General features: G+C 40.6%; 1 protein-coding gene across 1 annotated transcript in view; it reads right to left on the bottom strand.

The window, feature by feature from the left end:
• LOC108578852 (inactive rhomboid protein 1) overlaps positions 1 to 16,037 on the bottom strand; it is a 145,036-nt gene that overhangs the window by 33,004 nt on the left and 95,995 nt on the right. Inside the window, exon 2 of the mRNA XM_017942261.1 lies at positions 110 to 448. Coding sequence (XP_017797750.1) covers positions 110 to 448 — 339 coding nt within the window. The remainder of the gene's footprint in view (positions 1 to 109; positions 449 to 16,037) is intronic.

Genomic DNA, 16,037 nt, shown 5'->3' with positions numbered 1-16,037 from the left:
ATAGATTCATATTTAAAGAACCACAGATTAATTTTCTCCAAATTTCCTAGTTCAATCGTTGCCTATAATTTATTACAATTAGAAAAAACGATGAATAAAACCAACTCACTTCCTAATAGCCTCAGTACGACTCATAGTCCTCCTCAATCTGGGCTTCTGGCCGCCAGGATTGCCGGAACAACTGGCAACCTGAACCACGGGTCTTGGTGCAGTGGGTGCAGACACGCTTCTCGTGATGCTGGTTCCTGTTGCTGTGCCAGCAACGGTGCCAGAGGTGGCCATTGGTATCGTAGCTGTTGTGGTGATCGGTGTGGCCGTTGTTGGATCCGTTGGTGCTGGACAAACGCTTCCCACTGGGTACAAACTGATGCTTTGGCCATTTTCTCCGTCCGGTGCGTTCGAGGAAACCGTGGATGTACCGGTTGTGCCTGATCCTGGCGATGGTTGCCTGGAAAAAGACAATATTCAAATATTGTTAGTTTGAGGAGAAATTCAATTCACGTGGCAATTAAAATAATCGAGTGAACGTTTCTTGAGTGAGTACAGACAACGAGGAATATTTCGTTATCAACAGGTTTCGTATTTTACGAAAATAGCGTAAGGTAATATGGTTTAGAATATACGCTCCGTAGGCACTTGGAAATCTCTGACAAGGTTAGGTTCATTGTTTAACATAAAAAAGAAGAACATTAAAATATTGCGTGGTACAATATTATCAATTAAGAGCACAGAAAATTGTTCAGCATTTGCTTACGATTTGTAGTGTAAGTAGTATAAGAAAGGGATTAGTCATGCACCAAGTGTGAAGCTGGATTTCACATTCTATGGTACGACTAATTATCTGCATTCTACAGTCTTGCCGATTAAGAACACAGGAATCTTCAATAATTTTCATTGAATTGCTGTAAATTTTAAATTGTTCAAACGCCTTACAATTCATGGTACAAGTAGTACAAGTCTACGATTAGTCATCCACAAAATCCAAATCAATTAGACACACTCTGTACTCCCACAAATTATCTGCACCCTAGAATCTTATCGATTAAGACCACAGAAATCTCCGATAATTTTCACTGAATTACTGTAAATCAAAATTGTCCAGAATTTGCTTCCAATTTGGAATAACAAGTAGTACAAGGCTACAATTAGTCATCCACAAAATCCAAATCAATTAGACTCACTCTATACTCCCACAAATTATCTGCACCCTAGAATCTTATCAATCAAACCACAGAAATCTCCAGTAATTTTCATCGAATTACTATAAACAAAAATTGTTCAGAATTTACTTCCAATTCGTAATACAAGTAGTACAAGACTACGATTAGTCGTCCAGAAAGTCTAAATCAATCACACTCGTTCCGTACTCCCACCAATTACCTCTAAAACGCACCACAGCAATCTATAACCGTGAAATCAACTGACCACACAAAAGAAAGAAGAAATTTTAACACAGCTAGATCGCAGTATCGTCTGTATCTCGTCGCTTTCATCCGAGGATCGCGTGTAAATGACTAAAAATACGCGAAGCGTTAAAGAGGCTCTTTCTCCGTGGTCAGATCGGAAATCACGGCGACGTTGAAACGTTTCCGTGCTTGAATGTGCACCGGTTATGAACACGGCGACGTAATTCCGCCACGGCAAAGGAGAAGAGGAACTATAAGCCCCCGTCCAGCCGACGAGAGTAGCCGAAAGTGGCGACTCTAGGCCGCAGCCCTGTGTACAGGATCCCTATGGAACGCGGCAAACTTTTCAATTTTATCTCCCTCTCATCTATTCATGACTCGCCGGTTTCGTGTCCCGGCATTCTTTTACGGGATTTCACCGGGAACGTGGCCGCTCGACAACAATCGAGCCACGCCGGAAGTCCAATAAGCGGGATTTCTCTCTCCGCGCTTAGAAAGCGAGAGCTTTTTTCCCACCGAACTTCCTCCGATTGGGCATTACACCGAAGTTAAACATTTCCACGACCATTCTTTACGAAGATTCTGCAATTTACAAAGAATTGGCAATTTTTTCCCTTTTTCTGTTCTGCGGAGTGTCCGGTAAAGAGTAGTGAAAAGAAAATAGAAAAAGTTCTCTCGTTGCTTGCTACTTGGATGTAGAAGTAACTCTGTACACTTCTCTATTTTATATTTTATTTTAATTTCACCTGACAAAATCTTCAATATCGTTTGAAATGAAACTTTTTATATTTCATTGCAAAACGAAAATTCATTATTTCCAGAACAATTCTTTGTGAAATTTTGAAAGAATTGGGAATTCATTTTTCGTTCTACAGGATTTCGAGATAATACCCAATTGCAATCTTTAAAAAATAATCTCTCTATATTATACTTTGACATAGTTCACATAAAAATTTATACGAGAACATTTACAGTAAAAATTTTCCCTAGATTCGACATCTTCGATACCATCCGCAACGAAATCCCCGATATTTCGAATTGCCACTTTAACGAACGTTGATGAATCGAATAAAAGTTTACGACGTCGGTGAGGTCGCGTAAAAACGACGTAATCGCGGGCGGACACGATCGAATTACCTCGGCTTTCGGCAGGTGTGTGTATTTAGGAAAACTACGCTCCTTTGATTTCGCTCGTTAACACGTTCAATATTTGTTCACAATTTATAGGTACTTCTGTGTGACTTCTGTCTTCCTCGCGTGTACCTTACGCCCCATGCACGCAGTTTGAACTTGTTACCAAACACTGAAACTTTTACAACGCAATTACGCGCAGGCTACCTCTCTCTACAACGTGTACACGCTCCGAGGGAATTATTTAATACGTTTCAAATTCTCCCTGTCCTTTCTATATTTCCACCGATAAACGAGAGAGTTGGTTAAATCACACACACACACAGAAAGAGAGAGGAACATCAACCGGAATATTTATTCGATAAATCCAACTTTCCAAATTTTTAGTAAAATACAAGCAGCAGCGTACGGGAAGAGTCAGATTTTTTGTTCCTTCTGAAAATTCACATCGACGAAATAAAATTTCACGAAAGTAACGCGATCTACTGTACCATACACCGCAGGGAAAATTGAAAAATTACGTGCGAAATTACGTACAGCGAGATAGACACGTGTCACAGATTTTGATGAAGATCTGACGAAAACAGTCGTATCAGTAAGAAAAATGAATTCTAATTCCAATTTTCCGTTTCATTTATTGAACTGAAGATTGCAAAGTTTCATTAACCCTTTGCACTCGGAGGTGATTTTGCTGTAGAAAAGGTTGCAAATCGGTGATGAAGAAATTTATGGAGGCTCGTAGATCGGTTCTCTGTCTTCGTTAATTATTCACCAAGTGACGATTATTCAATGTCGCTTCTCAGTCGCCACTCGGTTGCAAAGGGTTAATATAGCACTAAAACATCACAGATGCACAGTCAGGCAAAGAAATCATACGTCAAGTGGTTAGCGGGAGAATTTCCTTTTTTCGAGTTGCTGGAAATCGCTCATCTGTTTCACTGAAATTTCGTTATGAAAAAAACTACAATGTTTAATTACCAAGGCAACAGATTGCATAAGATTGACCCTCCAACGTGCAGCACGAGGAGGGACGCATGCAGTGGTTGAGGCTCGAGATAAACTGCTGGAAAGCATGACGTGCAAAAGGAAGAAGAACGAAGAAGAGAAAAAGAAGAAGGAAACGAGACGAGAACCGGCACCTGCTGCCTCGAAAACCCAGAGAAATGGCCTGTCGTCTTAGTACATATTCTTTGTTTGAATATTCAGCCTGCAGAAAAGACACTGTTAATAAATTACCGGGTGAGAAAAACAGATCGTTCATTCGATATGGATTAACCTTGTTCCAATATTAAGAGAGAAACACGGAATATTCTCTACAGTCTGTTTAAACGAAATATACGATCGTGAAATCTGTACATTTCCCACGTATCCAGAGATAACATGATAATAATAAAAATAATTTCACCACATCGTTGCTTGAAAATGATCCGAAAATTGATAATTCCGCGAATTGCGGCGAGGAAATGAGAAATAAAGGTGAAAAAACACATGCTACACCACGAATCGGATACAACAATGAAACAACACATCGTTTATAATAATGAACATTTCCCGGGAGACAGAGACGTTAGCGTAGAAAAGAAAAATCTGTAATATATCACGGTGAATATAGCCGACGATTTTTGCGTGCACACGATACGGACAAATTCTCTCTGGCCAGCGATGGGGGGTGGAAAAAAATGGAGGAAGAACGATAGACAGAGGTATAATTGTGTCTCTGGACAATAAAACTCTAATATCCGGGCATGGAAACGAGGTGTGCGAAATGCACACGGCTCACTTTTCCCAGCGAGAATGTGGGACGTACGAACAGGGAGCAGAAAGCGGAAGGAAATTGGCGGTCGGTCGCCGAGTTTTCCCCAGCTATATTCTCTGCTCCGCTGCTGAAAAACGCGCAACACCCTTCCCTCGCGTTTCACATTTTTCTCCTTTTTCTCTCTATTTTTTTCTTTTTTTCGCCACCAACCCCTGGCGGATCCTCCTCTTCGCGAAACAACGTCGCTGATCGGGAAATTTTCAGCCAGTCAACGAAGCAGAATATCGTTTTCGACCTATCGGCGAGGGGAATTACGAAATACGAGGAGAAAATAGTATTAGAAATATATCAGCGATATATTGGTTAATATAATCGACGATTTTTCGATTGAAAAGTGGGAAACAGAGTAGAAGTGAGATGGATTGTTTAAAAATTCAGGAAGTGTATGGATTATTGGATGAAAGTGCGGTTTGATTGGATCTCGATAAATTCTCGATTTTAATTATAATCGTTGGTTAATTGGATAGAAAAGAACGAGAGAGGGAAGCTAGCGATATTTCATAGTTTCTTCGTTAGATAGACGAGTGTATCGGCTTGGAAAATGTTCGATGGACGAGTACAAGGTTATTTTTAATAAGTGAAAAATTGAGCTGCTTTTAAATAGGATGCGTTTTAAATGAAAAAGCAGCATGCGTGAAAGTTTTATGGCGTTGTTTTTTTCATTAAGGGATTATATAAAGCGAAGAAATACCGGTTCGTATCAGTTACAATTATACAAGCTGCTTAATTTTTCAGAATCCTTTCAATGCACACTTGTGGAAACTCGCCTTGTATGCACTGTTCCCACGTAATACGAGCTTTTTTCTTTTGCCGGCTGAATTTTATATTAAAACAGCGGCCACGGAGAATTCCCTTTTGCATTTGCATACATATTGGCGCGGATGTTCACGTATATGTGTATACCGAGAATTTATCACGGGAATGTTATAATTTTCACCATTACAGCTAGCGAACACCAGAGGTATATTCTAATCGCACAATAAGAGATAGATTCCGCGGAATTTCATTATTTCTCGTGTGTCTGTCAAAGTGCATTTGAAAATTTCTGTATCCTCTATGTATACTTTCTCTATTTTTCATATTTTCCATATTTCCTACATTTTCCATATTTTATATATTTCCCCCATTTTCCACATCTCCTACATTTTTTCCATTTTCTATATTTTCACGATTTTCCATATCTTCTATATTTCCTACAGTTTCCCCATTTTCCATATTTTCTATATTTCCTACATTTTCTCTATTTTCTATATTTTCTATATTTCCTACATTTTCTATATTTTCCATATCTTCTATATTTCCTAGAGTTTCCCTATTTTCTATATTTCCCATAATTTCTCCATTTTCCACATTCACCATATTTCCTCTATTTTCTCCATGTTACATTGCAGATGTAACAGAGCTAAATCGTACCTGCAGTTATTTCCTTGGCCTCGATAATCGTGTCCACAGCTACCGATATCGATAATCGTTTGCAATGTACACATTCCGTTTCGTACTGTGCACCTAATTATGCCTCGACATAATATTAGCTTCGATTAGGCTTTCATTATAAGTAAACCAACCACATTATTGGTACAGGAATTATTCCCGTTAATTACGGAGGCATAAAGACGAAAGATCGATTACAGGGATAATCGAGAGGAATCACGAGGATTTACTCGGCAAAAGCCTAATGGTGAATTTCACCTATGCAACATCATAATTAATCGTCTCCAATTGCCACAGGGATGTAACAAACCTGTACAATTTCTGACAAGGTCATCGAGCTTTAAGCGCGAATTTATCGTGAATTTGCATATGCTGATCTGTCGACTTGTTAAAGAGAATATTTTTCAGGAAAAACTAGAGCAAAAATATCAGTTGCAAAATGAACAATACTCTTCACCTCTGTTTCTTTCCTCTGTTACTGTCCTCCTTACCTTAATTGTCCTAACTAGCATTTTTAACCTTAATCCATTCTTCCCTCGACTGGGTCAAAAAAGACCCGAAGATCTTACGTCTAACAATCTTTGTTACCAGCAAACCTAAACAATAACATTTTAACATAATATTAAGGGAGCATAAACAAGTACATCAACAACAATTTCACTAAAATTTTTCAATAACAGCAGAAGTTATTTAAAAAATGAAAACACGTTGGGTCAAAAAAGACCCAAACACATCCTAGAAAAATGAGATAAAGACTAGCAAAACAAATTACACAGTTTCCACACACCTGCAAATCACACGCAGAAAATCTCAACAAAGTACAACACTCTCTACACACTCCATCGAATACGAATAACACCATTCATCGACGATCGAATCGATCATTAGGACTCTTCAATTAGCCTTACCCAATTTCCCCGATAATTCGGTGATTCCTGAAAAGAATCCGCCGGTCCAGTTCATCAGCAAAACAGCCCATAAATTTCACGGTACCTGTGCTAGAAGCAATAATCGAGGCGATCGCGCGACCAATTCGACGTTCGAAATAGTTTCACCGTCGAGCCAGCGGGGTGGTTGCTTGATAAACTAGCTGTTAAACTAGCGAAACTGGAAATGAACATCGAGGTATCTGCATTTAATTTCCGGCCCGTACAACCGTAACGAAACAAGACACGCTCGCGTCGCGACGCCACGACGTATTTATGTCGAAACTTGAAGCAGATTCACCCGGCTCGCGGTTCCACCACCTCGCGGGAACCATCGACGCGACCCTAACCGAAAATTGTTCACACACGTTCTCCGACCCAACGACGACGACGACGTATTATTTCCCAAGCCCGAGACGAGTTTCGGCCAATCTAGAGTTGGCAATTTCTTGCCGCGATAAAACTTCTCGAAAGCTGAACACACGAGTCCTGTTGAAAAAGCGCGGGAACGCGAATTAACGCGAAAAACTACGGGCAACTTTTGGTATTTTTGCCCGGGTGCTCCTGAAGCTGGTGCTTTATTGGATCGAGTTTTGCTTAACCCTGTGTTACCTCGCGCGAGTGACGGTTTTTCGGTGGACACCACTGGCCGTGTAAGATTTTTCACCGGTTCGCGTGACGGGAACGAATGAAGGGGCGAAAGTTGTGTCCGCTGCAGCTATTAAGTTTCTTGTTTGTTAAGCGCTACTCGTTACACAACGACAACACCCGGTGGATGATTTATAGACGGGCCGGTGGAAAATTGCGAGTTTTCCGGATAAGTGCTTCGGACGAAATTTGTAGCGTGGCTTCGTTTCTTAGTTAAACATCGAATCTCTTAAATGGACGATATGAGAAATTCTGACGAGACTGTGAATTATATGTTCTTTCTATTTTATCGAATTAGTTGGAATCGTTTTTACAGAGAATTCCGAGCAATTTATTAATTCCGAAAATTTTCTACATTTTACAATGATTAAGGATAAGAGACGAATTTCACCTGGTCGAAGAGTCAGTTTCCAGGATGCACATTCTCGTAATCACCCTTACCGCTATAATTACACCATTTAACCGGCAGTGCTAGCTTAAACTTATTTCGTATCATTTCAAGGCGCAAAATAACTTCTTTCATTTCCCGCATTACGGGCCATCCCTCGCTCCTGTAATTACACGACTCGCGTCGGTACTCGAACAGAAACGAGAGTAGTAAACACAGTGAACTCCTCGAAAGAGAGAAGAAAAAAAAAATAAAAACCGTTAACAGATTAAATAACCAACGACCTTATACCACAATTTACCCTCGGTGTTTACGCGTTTACAACGCACCTTTGCATCCTCCAAAACGTCTATGTGGCAAAAATGCGAAAAATAGCCTCGTATCTCGACTATAGTCGCGATTTAATTGCGATTCGTACCGTCGAAGGGGAAAAAACCAAGAGAGAGAGAGAGAGAAAGAAATCGTCTCGTCGCTCGACTTTAGAAGCAAGGTTTAGCGCGAGTCGTTAGTGTTCCACGGTCGAATGAAAAAGAAAGAAAGAAAAAAAAGAGGAAAAAGAGAGGAAAAGCGCCGCTGGAAATTTCCAGGCTTGCTTCTTCCTCCGCGTCGGTACCACGGCGTGTGTCAATCGTGAGGAAGAAGACGACGAAGAAGAAGGAGGGTGGAGTGGAGGGGAGAAGGCAGGGCGCCAGTTAAAAAATAAATAGGAAGAAAAAAAGCGACAAGTGGGTCAAGTTGCCGCGCGAGCTTCGCGCAAAGTGCAGTCATTGTTACACGAAGGAGCGGCCAAAGCTCAGGAAATAAGTGTCTTTAGAATTTCTGCCAGCCGGAACCGTGGAAAAAAACGGAACTGGAACGCGGGGAGACGCGAAGGAGGAGGGGACATTCGGGGAATTATACCGGCGAGCTTTTCCATTTTCGAGGGCGCGATCATTAAAGCCAATTAAGGAAAGCCACGGGGAAACGGATTGGCACAGGTGTGCGCTCCCGTTGGATGGGTGTCTTTCTTCCGCGATGACGCGGATAATCTTGTCAATGGTATTTCTTGACACTTGCCTCTAGCTATTTTCGGATACCCTCTTTCCACTCGCCGAGATCATAATTAGGGGTGAATTCGAAGAAAATCTTTCGGGGTTATTGAGCGCATCGTTGCGCGTTGGACGTCGTTTCTAGAGAAGGATCTCGCCCTTGGGAGACTTTTCGGGTGAAAAGAATATTTAGGGTGCCGTTTAAAAACGTACAACACTGTCCAGGACTTTGGAGTATACAACGTGTTCAGAAGGACAAGTTTTTCAGCGTTTTGCAGGCATTCTAGCTTCGTCAGAGGTCTGAGAATGCGTTGATATCGATCACTGTGGTTCCTTTTTTAACTTCTTTTTTGTAATGGACGTTAGGATTAGAGTTGATATGGACATTCATTAAGAAGACTTTTTAACTGTCACGTTGAGAATGACTGGAGCTATTTTGGCATTAATTCGCTTTCACGTTGACACGTTGGTAATTAGGATTGAAGCTTGGTTTGCGGACTTATTAGAGGCATTGTTCCACCGTTCGGAAATGAAGACAGGTTTTCCAATATCAGAAATTATTTCAGGATAAAGGATCTCATTTGGGAAATGTCGATTATAAGAAATGCGTTATAATAATTTCGAATGATTAATGTCGCAGTGTATGTATGCACGTGTGTGTGTGTGTGTGGAGGTTCGGCGTTATAATAATTTCGAATGATTAATGTCGCAGTGTATGTATGCACGTGTGTGTGTGTGTGTGTGGAGGTTCAAGGATGAGCGAGCAGCGGGATGAAAGGGAAGAATTCTAGGTTGGGTCACGGTTCAGTTTGATCAAACGATCTCTTGAACCTCCGTCGTTGGAATACTTTGGAAGTTTAACGATGACAGATGTAAGGTGACTTCCCTTTGGCACGTGCTACGATTGATGGAAAAGGATCGCAAGATACGCTAAAGCTCCAAAGTATCCGGACACTTGCCTACTTTTGACAGAATGTCATTTGAATTGTACGTCGAAGCAAAGAGACTCCGGTGAGCAAAGGAACATCGAAATGGAACAATATCGGAGTGGTGAAAAATATAACAGACAGATTAATTGTAATTTCAAGTCTCTGGGAACAAACGACCCAAGTTTCTTTGAAGAATAATTCATCTAAATCTTTCACGTTGAAAAAACCAGCTGCTGTTTAATTTAGCTTTGCTTCCACTATATTTAGAGGAGCACTGATGATTACAAAGCCACATAGGACCATCAATTCCTGCGCACGATATTTGAAAAATTACTATTCATCGATCCAAATTCGCCCGTCCATTAATCCGCCAAAAATTCCTCATAAGCTAAATTCCATTCTTCCCCGCAACAAACTACACACCCTGTATACTCTCCCTTGGCGTAACAAGCACGGCTTCGTCCAAAAAGCGGCGATAAAATTTGCATTTTGCACAAGGGAAGCTCGAAAGAGCTCGCGATAAATCATCGAAATCGCCGGAATTTTGCAACATATCCACACACACCCTTCCCCGTTCCACGTACCTAGATATCGCGAACAGTAAAAGAGGGGGCGACGGAATAATACGGTTACAGTTTTCCCCCCTTGTCGCGGCGCTAAAGCGAAAATGAGAAATATTATTCGGCCCTTTTTCCCTCCCCCCATACCACGAATCGAGTTACGATAGGGTGAGGCGGCGCAGGGCGCGGGGGCATTATTACCCCACTTTTTCAGCGAGCATTTGCTCGTGAAACCGGCATTTTTCACCGGATGACCCTTCAAACCACCCTCCAGCGCGCGAGCATCCGCTCTCAAAAATCTTTCTAATTATTGTAACCGGCTCCGTGAACCTCGGAGCAAGCCTGTTTACAAGTCACCCTCTCTACGGCACGGCTCGTAATTATAAATTTCACGTTCATACTTTTATCCGTCACCTTGCAACGGATTAAAGCTGCTCCTCTCCATCACCCGTCGCTGTTAATAAAGTGGAAACGCGACGGAATAACTCCCAGATTTTGTCATATATTTACACTGTAAAAATTGAAGAAAACAGCTGATTGTCGCATCTGCGTCCTCTGAGAAAATTGATACTTTTTATTCGGTAGTTAACTGTGAAAAAAATTCCCAAACATTAACTATTTTTAGACACCTCAGGGTTACGTACTCCTTGAATTATTTTGCTTCTGAATTTAGACTCGCGATTTTAAAAGTATCGTCCTGTATACTAACACAAGATGCTTGGAAAAATTCGAACAAATTTTTTGTCAAAACTGATTCATTTTTCACCAGCTATAACTATAACCGATCTCTATTTTTTCTCTGTGGCAAAACCCCCGTGTGAAATTCTCGTTTGCAGGGAATTAAATATGCGATATATTGCAGCTCGTTACGAACGTAGAAATTTTTGCAGCCCGGGAAGAGCCAAAATATATCGTTCAACTATAACCCTCGAATTGCTCGTTTTTATCGCTCGCGTTTCTGATACGAGTCACCAAAAACGTACGGACCATTCTATCCGATTTTTCCAACGGTGTTCTCTTTGTGTGGGGAATTTTACAGGTCACTTGTGCACGTACATACGGTACACACACAGGTGGAGAAAGATGCGTTAAAAAAAAAAAAGGGGGGATATATTATACCGGTGCGTTCACTCGGTTTTTAACGAAGACACGCTGTTCTGGCTCGTAGCTATTTTTACTGCGCGAACTCTGTTTGAGAGAGGAGAGATTTTCGCGGGCCTAGGCAAATGTATTTCCGCGTTTACACGCCAAGTTAAAGGCATGTAAAAACGCAGTTTTACGCGGTCATTTTGCGCGAGGATAAAATACTTCTCGTGTACTATGGAGTTACAGCTGGTGTATTGTTTCACGAGTTTCAGGATGAAAACGAACGTGTGTCTTTTAACGAGATGGAATCGCTTTAATCAATCGAGATGATCAGTCCTTATTCTTTTTTATATTTCCACTTCTGTCCCTTTAAATGCAGTTAACGATTTTTATTGCATTAGTACAATGCATTTAACATTACACGAGTTTATACGTGAAAAAATTCCAATATTTTATTACGTGCCGAAAAAGAGCGATCACTTTTGGAATAAAACAATTTATTAAACACTACAGCGAGTCATAGTGAATTTGACACTTCCACTCGTTATCAGTGCTCTACTTATTATCAGCGAATTTCTTCCAAGTCTAGAATTTCCGAAAAATAATTTCCGCGGTAACTTGGAATTTTTAAAATTTCCGAATGTCGCTGAAACAGTGGAAATGTTTTCCTTCTCTGCTCTTTTCACTCCGTTACACACGAATTATCCGTATTTTATTTATCGGGTGCAAAAGGACCCACGAGCAGCCTGCACGTAGAAAATTCCACGTACGATGTCGCTCACGTCTCCTGATAATAATACTCCCAGGGTAATGGCGATATTAAAAGACCAGGCGTGCAATTACACTGGATTAACGCGTGTGAGACACTTTTTTTCCGCTCCCTCGTTCGACGTAACGATGCATTTACATCATGCGATTGCGGTAACGTTCTACGCAATGCGGCTATTACTGCAGATACTTTTCTCGCGGTATTATTTTAATCGGAGGACACACGTGCAAGAATTTTCGTCCATCTTCTCGTCGCTTTCACCCTGCTATCCGCGTATTTTCCGGAAATATATACATCGAAACGCTCGTAACGCAGGAATGTTTTTCCCTTGCACGTTCTATTATTCAATCAAAGTGAAATATGCGTTTCGACGAAAGCGTCCATTCTCACAGAGAGAGAGAGAGAGAGAGAGAAGTGCGCGCTGTGTTACACGAAATGTTTTCGATACTTTTTACACTTTAATCGAAAACGATGGATAGGTTGTGCGATTTGTTCTGCAGTTAATACCGACAGCTCGACTATTCCTGGCAAATATTGAAATTCTCCACGTCCATGTTGAAAACAGTCGAACGAATCCTGAAGCATCGACAAATTATTCTTTTTTAATACTTCTCGAGCGAAAGAAGTGTGAAAACATGATAATAGTTGTCCAAATCTATACAATCGCTCTGTTATTCAAGTGACAAATTTTGGAGAATTCGAAGAACGAACGGAATAGAAAAGAATTCCTTCCTTTGTGAAAATTCAGTTAGCTAAATAGAAAATCAGATAAAAAAAATTACATATAGAAAAGAGGTTCTTCCTTTCCAGGCTGAATTTACATAAAATCGAGAGCTATTCGTCGGCCGATAAAAAGAATCATCCACCGTTTTTCGCTAAAATACAATTTTCACCCTGTTTTTACAGGGAAATTTTATGCAAAACGTTACAAGGAAATTTTACATTTCTGTAATAAAAGTATACGGATCGTTCGGTTGAAAAGTACGGCTGTTTTACACGTCGATGCTGTTCGTATAGCATTTTCACGGGGAGGGGGTTCCCGTCACGATTTAGCTAAAGAGGCGAGCGCATTCGCAAAGTGGTGCTGATTAAGTGGTACCGTTAGTGGGTGGTACTTGAATAACGAACATAATCATTAGTAACGGAAGCAGTTTCCGGTACTCGTGCTAATAACCAGCTCACACGCGATCGTAATTATTATTTGCGGCTTCTGGACGCCCGTGTTAAGGTACACCGCAGGCAGCCGCGCTATCAATCGCACCGGTGATAACGAGAAAACGATAGGTAACATCGTCGAAACGCGATTCGCCTGGAAAAATTCCAACGATTCCCCGATACGCTCCATTTTGTCGCGTTTCCACGAGAAAATCGACTAGAAAATTTGGGAGATCTTTTATGTTTCAAGATTGTCAAAAATTCGATTTTTTGTTTTTCATAGTGAGATACACATTCGGTACATTGAAATTTTGGAAATTGGGGGTTCTGTGATAATGTGAACGTAGAAATTCGACGCGCACGATACGATGGAAGTGTTGCAAATTTTTAGTGATTTTCCCAAATCTAAATTTTGCAAATTGGCGTGCAACATTTTTTGAAAAGTAAAAAATTCGGAGAATTCCACAAAGAGAGGAGCGTTCAAACAGATCAAACAAAGAGGATTCCCAAAATCAAACAAGTGCAATTTCCTCGAATCCCTGTACAAATGCGTGTGCAAAATTTTCAGAAAACTGTGCGCGTTAGAAAGTAAAAAATTCCAGAAAGAGAGAAGCGTTGAAACGGATAAAACAAAGCGAATTCGCCAAACAAAACATAAGTGCAACTTTTCAAATCCCTATTTTGCAAATGGGTGCGGAAAATTTCTCAAAAACTGTGTATCCACGAAAAACAAAAAAATTCCAACCACTCCGTAGAGGGAAAAGCGTCGAAACAGACGAAACAAAGAGGTTTCGGTGCAATATCGTAGTCTAACACCGGGAACATCGTCGAAACGTGTCAATCCGTGAAATACTTGTAACAAATAAAGATCTAAAAAATGGACGAACAAAGGAGTGGATTTTTATCGATTGAAAAGAAACAACACCGGCTGATTGTTACAAGGCTGCCAATGTTCCGACTTCATCATGGAAATTGACAAACATCTAGCAGACCGGCGTTAAAAGAGATAGCAGGCGGATTAAACGCGATAACATTGTCAAAGTGTCCGACGACGAGGAACTCAGTTTAAGCTCAATATGTTCGACGACGAAGCTCGTTTCACGAAAATATCGGATACTCGATAAGTGTTGCAGCGAGATAGAGAGCGAGCGAGAGAGAGAACAAAGGACGGTACCTTAGAGCCGGCTATCTGATACGATACAATATTGCTGATGTCTTCGAAATAGAAAATACGAGCGGAATCGAGCTTTATCCAGCATTCATCTCGTCGTTGAAATCTTCCATCCGTCGTTTATACTCAACTTTCACTTATTTAACGATCCAACTCGTCTCTTTATTTTCTCATCGCCGTGCGGAATACATATATACCTATCCGTGGAAATTTCAAGATTTCTCCTCGTTATTGTGTTTCTTCTTCTTCGTCTTTTTTTATTTTTAATGAAAAGAAGCTCGTTACTTTTAATCAGCACGCCTGTAAATTTCGAGGAATAATCGTTCGAGACAGATCTAATGAAAAATACCGGTGAAATTTAATTAACGAGCAGCAGTATTTTCGAGTTTCCACCGTGTTAATGGTAATTAATAGCGCGACTGACAGTTTTACAAATATGAAGAAATATAGGAAATTGGATCGCTTCGTTAACCTCGAAAACATTTCGATCGCAGAGAGGAAGAGAGAGGAGAGTTGGAGTGTTTTGCAGCCCATAAATTATTCCCCTGTTAACTTAGTACGCCGTTGTTTTACTAACCCGAAGTTTCCACGTGACAAACTACTCGAAACATTGAAAAATAGGCATTTCCTCGGGAATTTTCATGCTTCGTTTGCAATATTCCGCGTAACCGACTGCTGCTTAACGCAAAATAAAGTTTCACGCGTTTCGAAATATTCTCACTTCGTTTCATTTTCGTAATAAACAAAGCATTTCGTATTATTTAATTTCTACATTAAACAAATCACCTGATAATCTATAAAAAAAATACTCAAACCGTAGACTCACACTTTCTCATTAATATTCACCGTGACAAGCTTCATTAATATCCCCCAAAAAAACCCCCCCCCAAAAAAAAAAAAAAAAAAAAAAAAACAAAGAAATAAAATCTCCTTTTGCACGGGGAAAAAGGCCTAAACCTACAAAAACACCAAGAGTAAAATTCTCAAAAGAGGTGAATTTCAACTCGACCTGAAATTAAAAGCAACTTCTTTCCGCGCGATAAAATCTCCCCCGACAAAAAAAAAAAGAGAAACGAAAAAAAAAAAGATCGATTCCCGGTAAAGAGAAAAAGTGTACAAAACGAGACTACCTTGTTTATACAACTAAGAGTAACACTCTATCCAATTCGAGTTGGTTCGAGTGTGCTTTCGTCCCGGGACGAAATATTGCTGGCTCTCTATGTACCAGGATGTAGAAAAGGATCGTATATATCATAATTCCGACTTTGATTCAGATAATATCAAGCGCGACCGATACTTTTGTCACAACGTGTGTGTGAGAAAGTGGGAGAGACACGGTGAGTAAAGGGACAATGTTACGAGCAGGGGGGTTGGTTCGAGCAGAGACACGAAAGAAATGCAATTCCGGATGAATTACTGCCGCCACTTTGTCATTGGTAGGGTTGGTAGAGCAGCAACATAATGCATCGGTCTGGTTGGAAAATTGAAACCGAAAATTAACGGTGCCGCGTCGTCGGAGAGAAAGTTCCAACCCTCGTTTCCTGATCTAATCTCGTTTAATCTGTCCACCCGGCGATACCCGGGGAGAGAAGA

This window comes from Habropoda laboriosa, unplaced genomic scaffold (assembly GCF_001263275.1).
Source record: "Habropoda laboriosa isolate 0110345459 unplaced genomic scaffold, ASM126327v1 scaffold62, whole genome shotgun sequence".
Classification (NCBI taxonomy): domain Eukaryota; kingdom Metazoa; phylum Arthropoda; class Insecta; order Hymenoptera; family Apidae; genus Habropoda; species Habropoda laboriosa.
The sequence above is the reverse complement of the archived record's forward strand: the minus strand, read 5'-3'. Positions and strand labels throughout refer to the sequence as shown.